The sequence below is a fragment of the Limanda limanda genome, chromosome 1, assembly GCF_963576545.1.
Source record: "Limanda limanda chromosome 1, fLimLim1.1, whole genome shotgun sequence".
In the NCBI taxonomy this organism is placed as follows: Eukaryota; Metazoa; Chordata; class Actinopteri; order Pleuronectiformes; family Pleuronectidae; genus Limanda; species Limanda limanda.
The window spans coordinates 6,195,193-6,217,195 of record NC_083636.1 but is presented as its reverse complement, the minus strand read 5'-3'; the positions used below and the strand labels follow the sequence as shown (position 1 = coordinate 6,217,195).

General features: G+C 43.6%; 3 protein-coding genes and 2 pseudogenes across 5 annotated transcripts; 1 reads left to right on the top strand and 4 right to left on the bottom strand.

The window, feature by feature from the left end:
• Positions 1 to 86: 86 nt before the first annotated feature.
• Positions 87 to 4,331, bottom strand: LOC133018029 (bile salt-activated lipase-like; annotated as a pseudogene).
• On the top strand, positions 3,905 to 7,473 carry LOC133011887 (fibrinogen gamma chain-like). The gene is given in 6 exon segments (XM_061079819.1): positions 3,905 to 3,914; positions 4,901 to 5,034; positions 5,550 to 5,774; positions 6,694 to 6,737; positions 6,891 to 7,168; positions 7,285 to 7,473. Coding segments are annotated over 6 exon segments (870 nt in total). The 3' UTR covers positions 7,464 to 7,473.
• Positions 7,474 to 10,364: 2,891 nt separating this feature from the next.
• LOC133018316 (bile salt-activated lipase-like) lies at positions 10,365 to 13,271 on the bottom strand (annotated as a pseudogene).
• Positions 13,272 to 13,907: 636 nt separating this feature from the next.
• Positions 13,908 to 18,133, bottom strand: LOC133017740 (bile salt-activated lipase-like). 3 transcript variants are annotated; one of them, XM_061083946.1, is made up of 11 exons: positions 17,987 to 18,132; positions 16,860 to 17,007; positions 16,667 to 16,786; positions 16,390 to 16,587; positions 16,186 to 16,316; positions 15,690 to 15,797; positions 15,450 to 15,564; positions 15,078 to 15,264; positions 14,779 to 14,982; positions 14,300 to 14,509; positions 13,908 to 14,183 (listed from the first exon to the last, which is right to left on the bottom strand). In XM_061083946.1, the coding sequence occupies exons 1-11, from the start codon at positions 18,086 to 18,088 to the stop codon at positions 14,006 to 14,008; spliced, it is 1,701 nt and encodes a 566-aa protein (XP_060939929.1). In that variant the 5' UTR covers positions 18,089 to 18,132; the 3' UTR covers positions 13,908 to 14,005. The 3 variants fall into 3 exon arrangements, with proteins under 3 accessions (XP_060939929.1, XP_060940094.1, XP_060940013.1); XM_061084111.1 differs by lacking the exon at positions 17,987 to 18,132 and adding an exon at positions 17,130 to 17,666; XM_061084030.1 differs by lacking the exon at positions 13,908 to 14,183 and having other exon boundaries at positions 14,385 to 14,475; positions 17,987 to 18,133.
• Positions 18,134 to 18,787: 654 nt separating this feature from the next.
• Positions 18,788 to 21,978, bottom strand: LOC133018219 (bile salt-activated lipase-like). The gene is made up of 11 exons (XM_061084572.1): positions 21,901 to 21,978; positions 21,637 to 21,784; positions 21,446 to 21,565; positions 21,169 to 21,366; positions 20,965 to 21,095; positions 20,469 to 20,576; positions 20,231 to 20,345; positions 19,859 to 20,045; positions 19,561 to 19,764; positions 19,084 to 19,293; positions 18,788 to 18,965 (listed from the first exon to the last, which is right to left on the bottom strand). Exons 1-11 carry the CDS (start codon positions 21,961 to 21,963, stop codon positions 18,788 to 18,790), a joined length of 1,662 nt encoding a protein of 553 aa, XP_060940555.1. The 5' UTR covers positions 21,964 to 21,978.
• Positions 21,979 to 22,003: the final 25 nt, after the last annotated feature.

Sequence of the window (22,003 nt, the reverse complement as noted above, 5' to 3'; positions counted from 1 at the left end):
TGTCAGATTGTCTTGTTGCCAAGCTGTGCAGTTTGTTTATTTGTACCTGACTGGTTTGTTCAAGGCAAACAATCCAGCAAAGAACATTTTTTCTAGGCGCTTGATTTAGTTTATTTTGCATTATGAGGTTAACCAACACTTGCACACCAATGATACTATTCCACACATTAAATTAACTCAATACCAAAACATTATAATGTCATAGCAAGCGGGTCTGTTATTGCGGCGCTAAAACACACCCTAACTCCAAATGCACAGGAAGTTTTTTGAGCACTACATTGAGGCACTATAAAATATAAAATAAAATATTATTCTTACTTATCAATTTATTTAGGATGCACAGTACAGATGTGATTCCCTTAAATCGAAAGGTTCTACACTTAAAAACAGTTAGTGCACAAGCTCTTTATTCTCAGACAGTTGTGGGAAGGCTGGGCAGGACGCTGGTCCAGAGATGAACATAAGGCATTCTCATGTTCTGTCCCACAGAGTCTTTATTCATGTTGGAATTGATTTCAAGGAACAGGTGTGAGGTGCTGTTGAACTCAGGCCATGTGACGGGCACACTCAGCTCTCCTTCGTTTGGATCTCTGTGGAAGCAAGGACAACAGAGCAACTGAATGGTGGCAGTTGTGTTTTTCTATTTCAGTCACTGTTTTATCTCCAATATCTGCGATTCTACTGTATATTGTGTCTGTCTAATTATACCCAGTTCTGGCAAAGTTGGTCCAGTAGGCAATCATGTAGCCAGAGACGTGACGGTGGCGAGGAGGCAAGTATAACAGTGGCGAGCTGAAAGGCATTCCAAACACGTATTGCAGGTCATCACCATGGTCAGCTCCCAACCAGCTGGTGAGGGGTCCGACTATGCCTCCAAAACGGTTGGGCTGGGAGAATAAGTAGGAGTAGGTACGGCCAGTTCTTTAAAAAAAAAAAAAAAAATAGACAAAAGATGCTCTTAAAGCTGGATTGTTATTAAATATAGATATTATTTATATATATGTATATATATATATATATATATATATGCAGGAGTCTGGTTATAATGACAGACGTCTAGTTGAACAAGCCTTGTTTTGCACCTTACCATTTACTTCCTTTAAATATATCCTCCTAACTTTGCCACCATGGAGCCGAAAGATGTCAGCTCCACTTTTACTCCCCATCTACTAAATCAATATAGTGAAACTATGATAATGATAATAAATTATCCTTTTCTCACGTGGCATTTGCAGCATGAAGGGAGAGAGCAGCCTGTGCAGCAACCAGGAAAATGAAGTCTGTTTCGATGTCCACCACAGTTCTCTTGATGATTTCTCGGCTTGGTCTGGATCCCCAGGTTGAGTTGTATGTGGAGAAGGCGATGTCCAAACCAGCCTGGCCCTTCTCCTTGGTGTACGAACCCAGAAGCCTCTTCACATCCTCACTGCACATGTGGACGGTTGGAAGTTACGTCTGATGAAACACTGCTCTGTGGTGGCAGTCGATGTTTCACACTGATCACATGACACTTGAACTCACATAGGGGTGTCCACCAGGGGACGGTTGATTGAAGGAACATCAAAACTGGTGAAGAGATGTCCATCCATGTCGTTGATTCCAGCCATGAAGTCAATGTCAGCGGCGTTGTGGAACAGGTTGCGAGGGTCATCAGGCAGGAAGTCGCCATCGATCACGGGAGACAGGAACAGGATTCCTACGATGGGGTCTAACAGAGGCAAGATACCACCAGACACTCACTACAACTGTGGCATCTTACTAACCATTTGATAGAGCTGCTGTTGATTTGTATAAACTAACACTTAACCATGTTGTACATACTGTATCTGAAGAAAACCTTAACATTTAGGTTTAGTCGTTTGGTTTAGACTTAATCTGCCGACTGGAGGCGAGATAGAAACATGTTTGTTATCTATCTGCAATGTGTATTTCCATTCACTCCCAGTTGGATCTTACGCACTCTTTTCATGTCAGGTTTCTCTTCATGTCCTGTTAAATCATGGGTTCATAAAACACACATCTCCTTCCGGTAAGTGTTTTAAAACACACTTTTGACTTGGACATTTATTCTCTGTGCGATGCTGTTGTATAAGAAAACATACTCTGAAATGTAAATGTAATCTAGGCGACTGTGTGTGGTTGCAGTGATTACTATCAGGTGAGCTGGTCAGATTGAGCTTGCCAGCCAATGTTAGGAGCACGGGATCGGTCATCTTCAAACAAGCGGCCATTGTTTGATCCGTGGAGCAGTTGACCTTCAGAGCGACCTGAGGAGAGGGTTCCATTTCCATTTAATATACACTGTCCATGTTTAATTACCTGAAAACTATAAATAAGAGACGTCAAACTCTAACAGAGGAAGTGGAAAGATTTATGAGAATCCGTGGTGTACCTCCTCAGCGAACCTGCGGGGATTCTTGTTGATGGCCCACGGGCAAAGGGCATCTCCACTCTGGGAGATGGCTCTCTTGAACAGACCTTTATTGTGGGGTGTGAGAGTCTGTGGACAGACACACACAAAACAAAGAGGTTAGACTCAAACATACAAACTATGCATTGTATTCAGCTGCGTTGCAACGGGGTCGGTATAGGAGGCAATGGTCTGGGGGCCTGAAGAGGAGAGGGACAACTCTGTTAAATTCTATGATTAGTTATTAACGGTAGACTGAGACACTCCATGCCACGGGGCCTGGTCAGGGGGTTCATGACCGCGGTGTCCCCTGTGCATTTGGTTCAGTTTTCTTCGATGCAGCGCCCCCTTGGGCCCTTTTGCCTAAGACCCACGAAGTCCCTTGAAACGATCCTGATTTTATCATCATATTTTTCGACCTCTCAGGTGTTTCCACTTCAACACACTCAATGAGCTTGAGTCTAGAAACAAAACTCACCTGGAAGCTAACACTAGCTCCACCTGCAGACTCTCCAAAGAGGGTGATGTTGTCGGGGTCTCCTCCAAACGAGCGGATGTTCCTGTGCACCCAGGCGATGGCGGCGTGCTGGTCCCACAGACCGTAATTTCCTGACAAGATGGAACATTTCATTATTATATAATTGATTCTGTGGCTGTTGTGAGAGAATAAACTGCCATCTACCGGGCAAGCTCGAGTCTCCAGTGCTCAGGAAGCCCATAGTTCCCACACGGTATCCCACCGTCACCACGATAACATTTCCTCTGTCTGCAATCTCCTGACCGCCGTACAGATAGTCTCCCAGGATGTTGGCACCCATGGATCGGGAACCCTCCGATCAGGAAGCCTCCTCCGTAGATCCATACCATGACGGGCAGATCTCTGGAGACTACAGACCAAACAGAATCAGAGGCAGCTGCAGTGTTGATCTATCGTGAATGACACTTGGTCCTTCTCTCTGTGTTTACCTGAGCTGCCATGGGGAACCCAGATGTTAAGGTACAGACAGTCCTCACTCCCTCTGGTATCGGTCATGAGGAGGTTAATCTGAATGCATCTCTTTTTGAACTCAGTGGTCTTCATGACTCCTGAAAGAAGACACACAAGGTTTAAGTTTTGTTCTGATTCTCAGATCTAATTTGTGAGATGGTCAATCACCCACCGTCCCAGCCAGGGTGACGCTGTGGCTTCTCAAACCTTCCAGGGATGTCAGCAAAGGGAACCCCTCTGAAGACGTCCATGTGACGATGGTTCCCGAGACGAATGTTCTCGCCCTGCACCATCCCCCCCTCCGTGGACACTACCCCGAGCTACAGAGATTCAGCACACCAAAAGTTGTAAAGTAACAAAATCACAGCCCTATCAATGATAATTTTTCAAATGAACATATTAGAATTTAACAAATGTGATATAGTTATTGTGAAGCACTCACAGAGGACCCGGTGAACACCTCCTGGAACACGGCAAAAGCAACCAAAATCTCCAGCATCGCCATCATGACTGTGAGTACCAGGTTGGTTTCCAGGCTTGGTCTTTTATAAAGGGGACTCCTCCCCTGAACATCTGACCACTGGGCAGTGTGAGAGCAGCTTTTATGGCTGTTACTCAATATTTACCCACCTTGTCCTCAGAGAACCAATTCTAACCTATTTGCCTTCAAGGGAATATCAAATTAAAGCCATTTTACAAAGGTACAGGATATGAGATATATTAATATGGATGTTATTGTCCTGTGACTGCACAGTGAGGTTGTGTTGGGCTTTATAATCATTATAAGGCATTAACTTGATTAGGTTTAACGTAAAGATGGTTTATGAGACATTAACCTTTGAGAAGTGACTTTCCAACTTTTGCATTTTTGCATCAGGAATTTATAAACTTCAAGAAAAGAAGAACTTAAGTAAATTAAAAGTAGCTCCTCCGTTTCATTTGAAATAAAGAACTAAAATAAATAATATTATAAATGATCAGTAATTATAACCTGATTCAGTAGCATTTGATAAATCTCAAATATAATCCGTAGAATAACACTTCATGTTGTACTTTGTCCTTGTTATGGAATATACAAAGTACAAACTCTGCTCGGACCCTCAGGTCAATGCACGCCAGCCTCCTCGCCCACGCAGTTTGCACTGAGCACAGATAAGATGACTTGGATAAAAAAAAAAAGAGACTCTAATCAAATCAACTCTGAACCACAGGCCGTTCCAATTTCACAAGAAGATTCTCAATTGTTCCTCATCTGTACAACATTTATCCTTGTTCAGTTTTTAGTCAAAAGATCAATACGGTGGATCAGTGCAGAGTAAACAGCTTTATTCCACATGTTATTTGTTTTGACCTCATTTCAGAGAACTTTTCCCACATCATTCAGAGCAACGACTGAAAATGAATTTGATCATAAACTAAAGTAAGAGAGTTTATGAATGATATTTTTGTCATTCTGTTAAATTGACTCGTGCTTTCCTTCTTCTTCTCTTCTTTTTTGCCAGATTGCCAGGACGTTACAAAGAAGGGTGCGACCGTCAGCGGTCTTTACTACGTGAAGCCGGGGACGGCCACTGAGCAGTTCCTGGTCTATTGTGAGATCGACAGCTTCGGCCGCGGCTTCACAGTCATTCAGAGGGTACGTGTCACTAAAACCACCAACAAAAAACAACTCTGTGACGTCTTTATCCTGCAGCAGAGGACTCACACATATTACTTTTGAACAGTCAAATAACAAGTAATTTGCCAATAAACCAAAACAACAATAACTAATACTACTACTAATAATAATAATAAGCAATTTTCAAAACAAAGTTACAAAGTTATTTCACAAGTAAAGAACTGAGCATTTGGTTCAAAGATGGATTTTCTCATTCTGGGCAAATGGGAAAAAAATATTAGATCAGTTGATGTTATGTGTGACAAAAGATATTTCGCTGTTTTTCAAAATTAACTGATTATTAGATACTTTTTCTCCTATGGGATCAATAAAGGATTATCTTATAGCGAGAGATAACTAAATGTAATGCCCTCCCTTTCCTCACAAATATTTTTTTACGCAGTCCAGTAGTCAGATACACTTTCATACTGTACCGAGAACTATGTTATTCACTTATTATAACAACATTGTGCTTTTTTTCTGCGTGTCCACAGAGACGTGACGGCAGCGTGGACTTCTACAAGGACTGGATCCAGTACAAGCAGGGCTTCGGTTACCTCTCCCCAGATGACACCACCGAGTTCTGGCTCGGCAACGAGAAGATCCACCTGCTGACCATCAGCTCCAACATAGATCAGGGGTGGGCAAACTTTTTGACTCGCGGGCCACAATGGGTTCCAAAATTTGACAGAGGGGCCGGGCCAGGAACAGATGGATGGAGTGTTTTTGTGAACTAATATAAATGACATGGAAAATCATTACATGAAAGGATTTGGCCTTTACCAAGTAGCAAAGCACTTATTTGCAAGGCCATTTAACAAAAACCCGCCTTCAGAAAAAGGCTTGCTAGCCTTTGCTATTTCGAAAACCCCCCAAAAAACTTGCCTTGGTAGATGACTCTTTAATCGAAGTTTGTCTGTGAAAAAAAATAGAGTCAATGTGTAAGTTAGTCGCCAACCTCTGAGCTGCAGCCACCCATTGTTGCGTTGACTGCTTGCTAGCGTAGTTAGCATGCTTCGTAGCAAAGTGACGGTTGATGTTGTACTCCATGAAAACTGCGACCGTTTCTCGGCATATCAGGCATACAGCCTTCGATTGGACATCAGTGAAAAAGTATTTTGTTGTCGACTCCATGTTAAAGGGGACATATTATGAAAATTCCACTTTTGTACTGCTTCTACACGTTAATTTGGGTATCTGGCATGTCTACCGTCCCAAAAACTCTTGAAAAAAAAAAGTCCCGCGATTTGTTGTGGTTCCTCTATGTCAGAAACTATATGCTAGAGTGCGTCGAATGGGAATAGACTAGATTGTGATGTAACAGTTTATCTACATGGCATAGCCCCCCCCCCCCGGAGGCAGAGATCTGGCAGAGGAGGAGACCAGGGTAAAGTCCTCAACTCGAGGGGGGGGGTGTTAGCTGGGGATCTAGCCGAGGGGGGACGCTAACCAGCCGGGAGCACGGAGCCGGGAGACACCGTGAGCCGGGAGCACGGAGCCAGGAGCACGGAGCCGGGAGACGCCGGGAGCCCGGGAACGTGTTGGTGTTTTTTCCAGGTGCGAGGTCGGAGCTGCTTCTCTGTGTTGATGCTGTGGACTATGTGACTGTGTGTCACTGCTGTGCCTCTGCTACCTCAGCTGGCTGGCTGTGACTTGTTGGACGTGTCTGTGTTTGTTTACGGGTAGCAGCAGCAAGCTAACGCTAGCTTCTGTGTGTGTCTGCCTTTGTTAGAAAATAGCACCGGAACGTGTTCCAGGACCCCCACCTGGTCTCGGGCTTGTACCCGTGCCTGGGCGCACACACACACACACACACAAGCCTCATCTTTCTGCAGGTATGCAGACTACACCATGTTCAAACTGGGGACAGAGGCCGACAATTATCGTCTGACCTACGGTTACTACTTTGGCGGTGACGACGGCGACGCTTTCGATGGCTTCCACTTCGGAGATGACCCCAGTGACAAGTTCTACACGTCACACAACAGCATGCAATTCAGCACCAGCGACAAGGACAACGACAAGTTCGACGGCAGCTGTGCTCGCCAGGACGGCTCCGGCTGGTGAATGAACAGATGCCATGCTGCACATTTGAACGGCAAATACTACCAGGGTAAGAGCCACAGGCTACAACCAGGGCTGCACCCCGTTAACTAGGAGGTGTTTCCAGGACACAGCGAAATCCTGTGTGTTGTCTACTCTAAACTCTCTGTGTTCTCCTTCATCCAGGCAGCAGATACTCAGAAAAGGATGCAGGTGAATTTGGCTACGACAACGGCATCATCTGGGTGACATGGCACGACCACTGGTACTCCCCGAAGGAGACGACCATGAAGCTCCTTCCCCTGAGCCGCATCGCAGCAGGCGGCGGACAGCAGGCGGGGGTGATACAGTTTGGCGGTCTTTGAATTTAGTAAAACATACTGTTGGGGAAGGCCCAGTGATCTGACTTAGAACAAAGAGTCGTAAAACCTTAGATTCGCCTCAGGAGACCCCTTACATTTAAAAATCCAGCATGGAGATCTTATCTCCATGTGAGAGAAAATCACTTCCTGGGTCCCCCACTGTAAGCCCGCCCCTGGGGGCCAAATCCTGACAACTCAATTGGCCGGGGGCCACACTGACCCCTGACCCCTCCTCCCAGGGGGGAGTCACCTGGAACATGACTTAAAAAGGCTGAGCTCCCAGAAACCTTCCTCTTTTTACTCAGATGCCCAAGCTACCACAAGACCCCTAGGGGTCTTAATAGTTAACTCGGTATTTTTAAGAGACTCTCTTTGTCCTCTCTCTTTTTCACTCCAGCACTGACGTTCCAGTTAGGCCTCCTCAGGTCTGACCAGAGGTTCCCGTTGCTTAAGGAGGCAATAAGATGTTTGTTTCAATTCATTTCATTCATTTATTCTTTTATCTTAGTCGACGTTTTTATTTTGAAAAGGACCTTTCCTGTTTTAACTTGGAAAGATCAAACAGGAAATTGCTCGCTGGACGATCTCAAACTGTTTCATTTTCCCCACGGACTTTACTTTTGTTTTTCCAACGATCTACAAACGGCTTCAAACCAGCCGTTCCCTGCAGAAGCGCGACGTTCATCCCGCTGAGGAGTAAGAGGCAATCCACTCCGTTCCTGTAAAACAGCACGTTCTCCGCTGTTACAGAAGAAGACGAAGTTTCATTCCGTCAAGACAGCAGGAATAATTCGCTTCCCTTTCCGGTCCAGCGGCCGAGCCCGGAGCTCCGCTCGTGAGAGAGACCACGTGATTCACTGGCCCCCGACACATTCGCGCATACACACCGCGAGGGTGGTACAGTAAGAGACTTGATTATCTGGGAAGATGTTAGTTTAATACGTAGCGTATTGATTTAATACTTGAGTGTATTTTGTTGATGGAACCTCCGTGTTCCATTGTTTTAGCCGGCCACTACTCCGAGCCGCTACTTCCGGTTTCCGGTTTGATGGCAATGTTTTTGTGTTACAGTAAATAGGGCCGCGAGAAGCGCCTCCGCCCGCACTGTTAACGTCTGTGTGAGTCTGCAGTGATTTCACCGATCAGAACCTCGGCCCACAACGTTCGCTTGAGGGCTGAGGGGTGAATCACTGTTAATCTATCTCTGGCGTGTTTTTAAGAGCTTCTTTGAACTCTCCTTACATGTTTTCTCTCTCTCTCTCTCTCTCTCTCTCTCTCTCTCTCCTTCTAAACCGACCTATACACACTTCCGATCTGTATTTATAATACAGTTCATGTCACATAGTTAAATCTATGCTTAGAGAGGCTGAACACATCTGGAAACCATTCGGCCCCAAAGCCAAGCAGAGATAAGAATTCTCTTTGTCTAAAATTTCCTTTGTGTAATTCATGTGACGACCACCAGTGTGAGCTCCGGCCACATGGTGTCATTAACATAGACTCCATCTTGAATAACGCAAGTTAACCCACCATTTTGAGTCTATTATTGCCCGACTCCGCTCTCTCTCTCCTCCCATCCTGGCTCTAAATTCATAACGGCTCCGCCATCTTGTTTTGTAGTCAATCCGCCATTTTGAGAGTTTTTAGGCCTTGATTCCACGAATCATGATCATCTCTCGCTCTCTCGCTCTCTCACACACACACACAGACACTTTGATAGACACAGACAGATACACACACACAGAGACACATAGATGGACCAGAGGTTACATGCGTGTTCTAAATTGTGATAAGCTGCTGTTGTTATCTTTGAAATATGGGAGTTTGTTAAAATGATAAATCATTAAATAACACTAACTTTATTTCACATACACACACATAGACACACATACACAGAGAGACACTTTGACACAGACACACACACACACAGAGACAGACATACATAGGTAGACCGCAGGTTTTACATGTATTTTCTGAATTTTGATAAGTGCTGCTGGGTTTATCTTTGAAATATTGGAGCTTGTTAAAATGATAAATCATTGAATAACATTATAACTTTATTTCCCCTTTTTAATAAATACTTTTGTAATTAAAGTATCTGTGGTCTATGATTATTTGTGCATAAGTGTGTGATTGCAGCTGGATTATGATTGCCTGTGCTCGAACTTAGAAGCCTTCACTGTTTATTAAGTAATCGTTAATATTAAAATATTGACATTATTAATTTGACATTTATCATTATGAGACTGATAATTGTAGCTTGACATCGTTGGTCCCTGGAAACCAGGGTGGTGCCCCCCTTTCTCAATTATTAATATAGATAGTATTATTCTTAAATTGATAATTTTATTGTTTTTGACTAATTATTCTCATTATTCTTGGTTGATAACCTTATCATTGTTAATTGATAGCTTGTACTTTCTAATTGATAATTCCTATTTTCTCATTAGTGGTTTTATTGTTATTTGATTACTGATCATCTTCAATTAATAATTTAATTATTTTTGATAGATAATTTTTATTATTTTAATAATCATATTTCATGATTATTAATAATTAGCCAACGTCAAGTCTACTCCTATTGCACAACAATACACACACACGTGTTTGTGGTCCATACTCAGTATGTTCAGCAGAACAACCCTGAAATCACCCCCGATGAAATCAAATGCTTCCATGGGAAAATGTCAGACTCCATGGTGTTTCTCCATGTGATGTCTGTGTGTTGTGGTGATCTGATGCAGCCGGACACTCACACTCTCCTTACTTCCGTCAGGGTTTTTTTTAGAGCTTGAAATAAATGTCTTTTCTTTACCAATCTGATTTGTCGTTACTTTACCAAACAGTTCAAACACCAGCCGGTATAGTCTGTAGCAGCCATAACATCTGTTTTGTAAAATAGCATGAGATTCAGACTGAAACACAGAGAAAGTGAACATGACACCAACAAGATCTGTGTTTGAACCGATCCTGAGACGATTCAAATGTTTTTTAGTTGTACACAAAGTGTGTATAGAAAACTCTTTAATGCAGTTTAACAGACCTGAAATAAAAAATATATATCCTGTAAATATTTTCTCAACTTCATTTGTGCAGAATAGCATCAACGACACACTGCGACGGTATCAAAATCAGAATGCAGTTTTTACTGCAGATTTCCGGTCTCACTCTTATAAGACAAAACACAAACATTCAGAGGGAATTATAACGGAAAGATACAAATAGCAGTTAATTATTAAATAATAAAACAGGACACTGAAGCCGCTCTGTGCTTGTGTTGTAGTGACAGACTTCTTATCAGAACATGTTACCGTGTGTATTTTGTCTCACACAAAAACAGTTTGCTTACCTTGAGTTGTGTACTGGTAGTACTTGTCCCCATGCATCATACCACTCACCACCTGTGGAGTTCAAATTCCATCCGGCTCATTGCACAAGGTTGTGCCAAAATGGCAACGGCCTTTTTTGTGGTTATTTACACATTAAGGCCCATACGCAGTTCACCACTGCCTGAAGTCTGCAAGATCAGATTCAACTAAACTGAAATATACAAGGAAATGTTTACTGCTATATTTGATCGTTTTGTTCTCGTCCTATTATGTCACAACATGGTTAATTAAACACTATGTCTTTTACTTGTTAAACTGTTTTTGGCTTTGGAGGATTGGAAAACCTTAATCCATGTATTTTGTTAGGCAAACATGGCTTGGTACACAAAGACAGAAAAAGCAAACTTTGGCCCGAGCCACTCATTACACTCATTTGTATATAGTCGGGAGAAATTGCGGACATTTAGATTTTTCTTGTTCAAAGGTAAAAAAAAGTTGAACGAGCCTTGTTTTGCACCTTACCATTTACTTCCTTTAAATATATCCTCCTAACTTTGCCACCATGGAGCCGAAAGATGTCAGCTCCACTTTTACTCCCCATCTATTAAATCAATATAGTAGAACAATGATAAAAATTATCCTTTTCTCACGTGGCATTGGCAGCATGAAGGGAGAGAGCAGCCTGTGCAGCAACCAGGAAAATTAAGTCTGTTCCAATGTCCACCACAGTTCTCTTGATGATTTCTCGGCTTGGTCTGGATCCCCAGGTTGAGTTGTATATGGAGAAGGTGTTGTCCAAACCAGCCTGGCCCTTCTCCTTGGTGTACGAACCCAGAAGCCTCTTCACATCCTCACTGCACATGTGGACGGTTGGAAGTGAAGTCTGATAAAACACTGCTCTGTGGTGGCAGTCGAAGTTTCACACTGATCACATGACACTTGAACTCACATAGGGGTGTCCACCAGGGGACGGTTGATTGAAGGAACATCAAAACTGGTGAAGAGATGTCCATCCATGTCGTTGATTCCAGCGATGTAGTCAATGTCAGCGGCGTTGTGGAACAGGTTGCGAGGGTCATCAGGCAAGAAGTCGCCATTGATCACGGGAGACAGGAGCAGGTTTCCTACAATGGGGTCTAACAGAGGCAAGATACCACCAGACACTCATTACAACTGTGGCATCTTACTTACCACTTGATAGAGCTGCTGTTGACTTGTATAAACTAACACTTAATCATGTTTTACATACTGTATCTGAAGAAAACCTTAACATTTTGGTTTAATCGTTTGGTTTAGACTAAATCTGCTGACTGGAGGCGAGATAGAAACATGTTTGTTATCTATCTGCAAAGTGTATTTCCATTCACTCCCAGTTAGACCTAACGCACTCTTTTCATGTCAGGTTTCTCTTCAAGTCCAGTTAAATCATGGGTTCATAAAACACACATCTCCTTCAGGTAATGTCTAGAAAAGCTGCTCTATAGCTAGTAGCACATTTTCTTCGCAAGGGTTTTAAAACACACTTTTGACTTGGACATTTATTCTCTGTGCGATGCTGTTGTATAAAAAAGATCTGAAATGTGAATGTAATATAGGCGACTCTGTGTGGATGCAGTGCTTAGGCCTACTATCAGGTGAGCTGGCCAGACTGGGCTTGCCAGCAAATGTTAGGAGCACGGGATCGGTCATCTTCAAACAAGCGGCCATTGTTTGATCCGTGGGGCAGTTGACCTTCAGAGCGACCTGAGGAGAGGGTTCCATTTACATTTAATTAGGGCTGGGCAAGTTGACTCGTTTCAATTGAGTTAACTCGAGTTAACTCGATGTCCATCTTTAAATACCTGAAAACTATTAATAAGAGACGGCAAACTCTAACAGAGGAAGTGGAGAGATTTATGCGAATCCGTGGTGTACCTCCTCAGCGAACCTGCGGGGGTTCTTGTTGATGGACAACGGGCAAAGGGCGACTCCACTCTGGGAGATGGCTCTTGAACAGACCTTTATTGTGGGGATCGAGAGTCTGTAGAGTCTTTATAACCTTCAAGAAAAGAAGAACTTAAGAAAATTAAGATGGAATCTATCATAAATACTTTATATAAAACATATAATGATAAAGGATTTTTCAAAACCCATTTTACAATGTGCCTCATATATGGCATATTAAAAAGAACATTATTAAAAAAAAACTAAATCTTTGTCCGTCTAGACATATGCAGTTAAGATTGAAGGAATTTTAATTAAGTGTATTTTAGTAAAGTTTCCAGATCAACCTCCAAAATGTGTTACAATTCATTATCGGACCACATTTGACCATAGTCTGCATTTAAATTATTGACTAAAGCCGTGTTTTGTGGGGTCATGACTTTCGAATCATTCACAATTTATCTAAATGAAATCAGGGTAAATGAACTGAGCTCACCATGTAGTAGGCAAATACGGGCAGCAGCATTTTCAGATTATCAGGGTGGATGTTGATATTGGCCTTGACTGCGTTCCGAGATCAGATGGGCTGGCTCTCGAACATCTAAGCACACAAAGGTTGGTTTTCTTAAGCAAAATCAGACCTATTTCTCAGTCATAAGTTACTAAGCTGGCTCCACTTCTGGTATTAAACTGCACATATATCCATTCAAACATAAGCATACTTTCTTCTTAAAGGGATAAGTTTAGCATCTTGACTTTTTGAATGTGTAGACCTATGCTAGCTGTGTTAGCTGGCTAGCTAACTGGAAGCTAGTTAATGCTGACAGGCTGGTAACAGTATGGCAGTGCTATCATGCATTGCCGGAACCTGATCATCGTCCAGTTGTCAGATTGTCAAGCTGTGCAGTTTGTGTATTTGTACCTGACTGGTTTGTTCAAGACAAACAATCCAGCAAAGAATGTTTTCTAGGTGCTTGATTTAGTTTATTTTGCATTATGAGGTTAACACACACTTGCACACCAATGATAATATTCTGCACATTAAATTAAATCAATACCAAAACATTATAATGTCATAGCAGTCGGGTCTGTTATCGTTGCTGAGCTAAAACACACCTTAACTCCACATGCAAAGGGAGATCTTGGAGCACTACATTGAGGCACAATAAAATATTGAATAAAACAAAACAAAATATTATTGTTACAATTTATTTAGGATGCACAGTACAGATGTGATTTCTTACATCTAATGGTTCTACACTTAAAAACAGTTAGTGCACAAGCTCTTTCTTCTTAGACGGTTGGGGGAAGGTTGGGCAGGATGCTGGTCCAGAAATTAACGTAACGCATTCTCATCTTCTCTCCCACAGAGTCTTTCTTCATGTTGGAATTGATATCCAGGAACTGGTGTGAGGTGCTGGTGAATTCGGGCCAAGTGACGGGCACACTCAGCTCTCCTTTGTTGGGATCTCTGTGGAAGCAAAGACAACAGAGCAGCTGAATTGAGACAGTTGTGTTTTTCTATTTCACTAACTGTTTATCTCCAATTCAGCGATTCCACTGTATATTGTGTGTTCCTAATTTTACCCAGTTCTGGCAAAGTTGGTCCAGTAGGCAATCAAGTAGCCGGAAACGTCACGGTGGCGAGGCCAGTATCCCAGTGGCGTGCTGAAAGGCTTTCCGAACACGTATTGCAGGTCATCGGAATGGTCGGCTCCCACCCAGCTGGGGTAGGGTCTGCCTATGCCGGCCAGACGGCTGGGCTGGGAGAATAAGAAGGAGTAGGTACGGCCAGTGCTTTAAAAAAAAGAAAGAAAAGATGCTCTTAAAGCTGGATTCTTATTAAATATGTACACATATTCAGGAGTCTGGTAAAAACGACAGACGTCTAGTTGTAAAATCCTTGTTTTGTACCTTACCTTTTACTTCTTGTAAATTTATCCTCCTACCTTTGCCACCATGGAGCCGAGAGATGTCAACTCCACTTTTACTCCCCAACTACTAAACCAATATTGTGAAACAATCATTAGGACAATGATAACGCTGATAAAATATCCTTTTCTCACTTGGCATTGGAAGCATGAAGGTAGAGCGCAGCCTGTGTAGGAATCAGGAAAATGAAGTCTGTGCCGATGTCCACCACAGTTCTCTTGATGATTTCCCTGCTTGGTCTGGATCCCCAGGTCATGGTGTATGTGGAGAAGGCGTTGTCCAAACCAGCCTGGCCCTTCTCCTTGGTGTACGAACCCAGAAGTCTCTTCACATCCTCACTGCACATGTGGACGGTTGGAAGTTAGGTCTGATAAAACACTGCTCTGTGATGGCAGTCTATGTTTCACACTGATCACATGACATATGAACTCACACAGGGGTGTCCACCAGGGGAGAGTTGATTGAAGGAACATCTACACCGGTGAAGAGGTGTCCATCCATGTCGTTGATTCCAGCGATGTAGTCAATGTCAGCGGCGTTGTGAAACAGGTTGCGAGGGTCATCAGGCAGGAAGTCGCCATCGATCACGGGAGACAGGAGCAGGTTTCCTACGATGGGGTCTAACAGAGGCAAGATACCACCAGACACTCATTACAACTGTGGCATCTTACTAACCATTTGATAGAGCTGCTGTTGACTTGTATAAACTAATGCTTAATCATGTTGTGCATACTGTATCTGACGAATACCTTAACATTTAGATGTGAATGTAATCTAGGCGACCGTGTGTGGTTGCAGTGCTTACTATCAGGTGAGCTGACCAGACTGAGCGTGCCGGCCAACGTTAGACGAGCGGGATCAGTCAACTTCAAACAAGCAGCCATTGTTTCATCCGTGGGGCAGTTGACCTTCAGAGCAACCTGAGGAGCGGGTTCCATTTATATTTAATATACACTGATGTCCAATTTTAAATACCTGATAACTATTAAGAGAGGTCAAAGTCTAATAGAGGAAGTGGAAAGATTTATGAGAATCCGTGGTGTACCTCCTCAGCGAACCTGCGGGGGTTCTTGTTGATGGCCCACGGGCAAAGGGCGACTCCACTCTGGGAGATGGCTCTCTTGATAAGACCTTTATTATGAGGTGTGAGAGTCTGTCGGCAGAGGCACACAAAACAAAGAGGTTAGACTCAAACATACAAACTATGCATTGTATTCAGGTGCGTTGCAACAGGGTCGGTATAGGAGGCAATGGTCTGGGGGCCTGAAGAAGAGAGGGACAACTCTGTTAAATTCTTTGATTGGCTATGAACGGTAGACCACGACACTCCATGCCACGGGGCCTGGTCAGGGGTTTCATAACCGCGGTGTCCCCTGTGCCTTTGATTCGGTTTACTTCGATGCAGCGCCCCCTTGGGCCCTTTTGCCTAAGACCCACGAAGTCCCTTGAAACGATCCTGATTTTATCATCATGTTTTTCCACCTCTCAGCTGTTTCCACTTCAACACAATCAATGAGCTTGAGTCTAGAAACAAAACTCACCTGGAAGCTAACACTAGCTCCACCTGCAGACTCTCCAAAGAGGGTGATGTTGTCGGGGTCTCCTCCAAACGAGCGGATGTTCCTGTTCACCCAGGCGATGGCGGCGTGCTGGTCCCACAGACCATAATTTCCTGACAAGATGGAACATTAAATTATAATATAATTGATTCTGTGGCTGTTGTGAGAGAATAAACTGCCATCTACCGGGCATGCTCGAGTCTCCGGTACTCAGGAAACCCATAGTTCCAACACGGTATCCGAGCGTCACCACGATAACATTTCCTCTGTCTGCAATCTCCTGACCGCTGTACAGATAGTTATCAAGGATGTTGGCACCCATGGAGCCTCCGGCCAAGAAGCCTCCTCCGTAGATCCACACCATGACGGGCAGATCTCTGGAGACTACAGACCAAACAGAATCAGAGGCAGCTGCAGTGTTGATCTATAGTGAACCACACTTGGTCCTTCTCTCTGTGTTTACCTGAGCGGCCATGGGGAACCCAGATGTTAAGGTACAGACAGTCCTCACTCCCTCTGGTATCGGTCATGAGGAGGTTAATCTGAATGCATCTCTTTTTGAACTCAGTGGTCTTCATGACTCCTGAAAGAAGACACACAAGGTTTAAGTTTGTTCTGATTCTCAGATCTAATTTGTGAGAAGGTCAATCACCCACCGTCCCAGCCAGGGTGACGCTGTGGCTTCTCAAACCTTCCAGGAATGTCAGCAAAGGGAACCCCTCTGAAGACGTCCATGTGACGACGGTACCCGAGACGAATGTTCTCGCCCTGCACCATCCCCCCCTCCGTGTACACCACCCCGAGCTACAGAGATTCAGCACACAAAAAGTTGTGAAGTCACAAAATCACAGCACTACATCGATGACATTTGGCAAATGAACTTATTAGAATTTAACAAGGTGATATTGTTATTGTGAAGCACTCACAGAGGACCCGGTGAACACCTCCTGGATCACGGCAAAAGCAACCAAAAGCCCCAGCATCGCCATCATGACTGTGAGAACCAGGTTGGTTTCCAGGCTTGGTCTTTTATAAAGGGGACTCCTCCCCTGAACATCTGACCACTGGGCAGTGTGAGGGACACTTTTCTCACGGTTACATAATATTTACCCACCTTGTCCACAATGCACAGAAAACACATTCTAACCTCTTTGCCTTTAGTGGAATATCAAATTAAAGCCATTTTACAAAGGTAGAGGATATTAGAAATATTAATATGGATGTTAATAGTCCTGTGACTGCACAGTTAGGTTGTGTTTGGATTTATAATCACTGTGAGGCAATAACTTGATTAGGTTTAACATAAAGATGGTTTATGAGACATTAACCTTCGAGAAGTGGCTTTCCTACTTTGGCAGTTCTGCATCAGGAATCCAACCTGGACTCTAAATACCTTTTATACTCTTCAAGAAAAGAACTTAAGTAAATTAAGATGGAATCTATCATAAATACTTTATTAAAAAAAACATATGATACAGGACTTTTCAAAACCCATTTTACAATGTGCCTCATATGTGGAACCATTTTAAAGGACATTATAAAAAAAAAAATATCTTTATGTCTGTCCAGACATATGCAGTTAAGATTGAAGGAATTTTAATTAAGTGTATTTTAGTAAAGTTTCCAGATCGACCTCCAAAATGTGTTACAATTCATTATCGGACCACATTTGACCATAGTCTGCATTTAAATTATTGACTAAAAGCCGTGTTTTGTGGGGTCACGACTTACAAATCATTCACAATTTATCTGAATGAAATCAGGGAAAATGAACTGAGCTCACCATGTAGTAGGCAAATACGGGCAGCAGCAGTTTCAGATTATCAGGGTGGATGCTGTTGGCCTTGACTGCGTTCTGAGAGCAGATGGGCTGGCTCTCAAACATCTAAGCACAAAAAGGTTAGTTTAAAAGCAAAAACAGACGTATATCTCAGTCATAGGTTACTAAGCAGGTTCCACTTCTGATATTAAACTTCACATATCCATTCAAACATAAGCATACCTTCTTAAAGGGATAAGTTTAGCATCTTGACTTTTTGAATGTGTAGACCTATGCTAGCTGTGTTAGCTGGCTAGCTAACTGGATGCTAGTTAATGCTGACAGGCTGGTAACAGTATGGCAGTGCTGATATGCATTGCCGGAACCTGATCATTGCCCAGTTGTCAGATTGTCTTGTTATCAAGCTGTGCAGTTTGTGTATTTGTACCTGACTGGTTTGTTCAAGACAAACAATCCAGCAAAGAACATTTTTTCTAGGCGCTTGATTTAGTTTATTTGCATTATGAGGTTTACACACACTTGCACACCAATGATAATATTCTGCACATTAAATAAACTCAATACCAAAACATTATAATGTCATAGCAGTCAGGTCTGTTATCGTTGCTGAGCTTAAACACACCTTAACTCCACATGCACAGGGAGATCTTTGATCACTACATTGAGGCACAATAAAATATTGAATAAAACAAAACAAAATATTATTGTTACTTATCAATTTATTTATGATGCACAGTACAGATGTGATTCCTTAAATCTTATGGCTCTACACTTAAAAACAGTTAGTGCACAAGCTCTTTATTCTTAGACGGTTGGGGGAAGGTTGGGCAGGACGCTGGTCCAGAAATTAACGTAACGCATTCTCATCTTCTCTCCCACAGAGTCTTTCTTCATGTTTGATTTGATATCCAGGAACTGGTGTGAGGTGCTGGTGAATTCGGGCCAAGTGACGGGCACACTCAGCTCTCCTTTGTTGGGATCTCTGTGGAAGCAAAGACAACAGAGCAGCTGAATTGAGACAGTTGTGTTTTTCTATTTCAGTCACAGTTTTATCTCCAATTTCTGCGATTCAACTGTATATTGTGTCTGTCTAATTTTACCCAGTTCTGGCAAAGTTGGTCCAGTAGGCAATCATGTAGCCGGAGACGCCACGGTGGCGAGGCCAGTATCCCAGTGGCGTGCTGAAAGGCTTTCCAAACAGGTATTGCAGGTCATCAGAATGGTCAGCTCCCACCCAGCTGGGGTAGGGTCTGCCTATGCCGCCCAGACGGCTTGGTTGGGAGAATAAGAAGGAGTAGGTACGGCCAGTTCTTTAAAAAAAAAAGAAAAGATGCTCTAAAAGCTGGATTCGTATTAAATATGTACAGATATTCAGGAGTCTGGTAAAAATGACAGACGTTCAGTTGTACAAGCATTGTTTAGTACCTTACCATTTACTTCCTGTAAATTTATCCTCCTACCTTTGCCACCATGGAGCCGAGAGATGTCAGCTCCACTTTTACTCCCCAACTACTAAACCAATGTGGTGAAACAATCATATGGACAATGATAACGCTGATAAAATATCCTTTTCTCACTTGGCATTGGCAGCATGAAGGTAGAGAGCAGCCTGTGTAGGAACCAGGAAAATGAAGTCGGTTGCGATGTCCACCACAGTTCTCTTGATGATTTCCCTGCTTGGTCTGGATCCCCAGGTTGAGGTGTATGTGGAGTAGGCGTTGTCCAAACCAGCCTGGCCCTTCTCCTTGGTGTACGAACCCAGAAGCCTCTTCACATCTTCACTGCACATGTGGACGGTTGGAAGTGAAGTCTGATAAAACACTCTCTGTGGTGGCAGTCGATGTTTCACACTGATCACATGACACTTGAACTCACACATGGGTATCCACAAAGGGAGAGTTGATTGTAGGAACATCTAGACCGGTGAAGAGGTGTGCATCCATGTCATTGATTCCAGCGATGTAGTCAATGTCAGCGGCGTTGTGGAACAGGTTGCGAGGGTCATCAGGCAGGAAGTCGCCATCGATCACGGGAGACAGGAGCAGGTTTCCTACGATGGGGCCTAACAGAGGCAAGATACCACCAGACACTCATTACAACTCTGGCATCTTACTAACCATTTGATAGAGCTGCTGTTGACTTGTATAAACTAACACTTAATCATGTTGTGTATATTGTATCTGAAGAGAACCTTAACATTTAGATGTGAAAGTAATCTAGGCGACTGTGTGTGGTTGCAGTGCTTACTATCAGGTGAGCTGACCAGACTGACCGTGCCGGCCAACGTTAGACGAGCGGGATCGGTCAACTTCAAACAAGCGGCCATTGTTTGATCTGTGGGGCAGTTGACCTTCAGAGCGACCTGAGGGTTCCATTTACATTTAATATACACTGATGTCCATCTTTAAATACCTGATAACTTTTAATAAGAGAGATCAAAGTCTAATAGAGGCAGTGGGAAGATTTATGAGAATCCGTGGTGTACCTCCTCAGCGAACCTGCGGGGGTTCTTGTTGATGGCCCATGGGCAAAGGGCGACTCCACTCTGGGAGATGGCTCTCTTGAACAGACCTTTATTGTGGGGTGTGAGAGTCTGTGGGCAGACACATAAAAAATCAAAGAGATTAGACTCAAACATACAAACTATGCATTGTATTCAGGTGCGTTGCAACGGGGTCGGTATAGGAGGCAATGGTCTGGGGGCCTGAAGAGGAGAGGGACAACTCTGTTAAATTCTATGATTGGTTATGAACGGTAGACTGAGACACTCCATGCCACGGGGCCTGGTCAGGGGGTTCATGACCGCGGTGTCCCCTGTGCATTTGGTTCGATTTTCTTCGATGCAGCCCCCCCTTGGGCCCTTTTACTTAAGACCAACAAAGTCCCTTGAAACGCTCCTGATTTTATCTTCATGTTTTTGGACCTCTCAGTGTTTCCACTTCAACACACTCAATGAGCTTGAGTCTAGAAACAAAACTCACCTGGAAGCTAACACTAGCTCCACCTGCAGACTCTCCAAAGAGGGTGATGTTGTCGGGGTCTCCTCCAAACGAGCGGATGTTCCTGTTCACCCAGGCGATGGCGGCGTGCTGGTCCCACAGACCATAATTTCCTGACAAGATGGAACATTTCATTATTATATAATTGATTCTGTGGCTGTTGTGAGAGAATAAACTGCCATCTACCGGGCATGCTCGAGTCTCCAGTGCTCAGGAAGCCCATAGTTCCCACACGGTATCCCAGTGTCACCACGATAACATTTCCTCTGTCTGCAATCTCCTGACCGCTGTACAGATAGTTGTCAAGGATGTTGGCACCCATGGAGCCACCGGCCAGGAAGCCTCCTCCGTAGATCCAAACCATGACGGGCAGATCTCTGGAGACTACAGACCAAACAGAATCAGAGGCAGCTGCAGTGTTTATCTATCGTGAACGACACTTGGTGCTTCTCTCTGTGTTTACCTTTGCGGCCATGTGGAACCCAGATGTTAAGGTACAGACAGTCCTCACTCCCTCTGGTATCGGTCATGAGTAGGTTAATCTGAATGCATCTCTTTTTGAACTCAGTGGTCTTCATGACTCCTGAAAGAAGACACACACGGTTTAAGTTTTGGTCTGATTGTCAGATCTCATTTGTGAGGTCAATCACCCACCGTCCCAGCCAGGGTGACGCTGTGGCTTCTCAAACCTTCCAGGGATGTCAGCAAAGGGAACCCCTCTGAAGACGTCCATGTGACGACGGTACCCGAGACGAATGTTCTCGCCCTGCACCATCCCCCCCTCCGTGTACACTACCCCGAGCTACAGAGATTCAGCACACAAAAAGTTGTTAAGTAACAAAATCACAGCCATTGACATATGGCAAATGAACATATTAGAATTTAACAAATCTGATATTGTTATTGTGAAGCACTCACAGAGGACCCGGTGAACACCTCCTGGATCACGGCAAAAGCAACCAAAAGCCCCAGCATCGCCATTTTGACTGTGAGAACCAGGTTGGTTTCCAGGCTTGGTCTT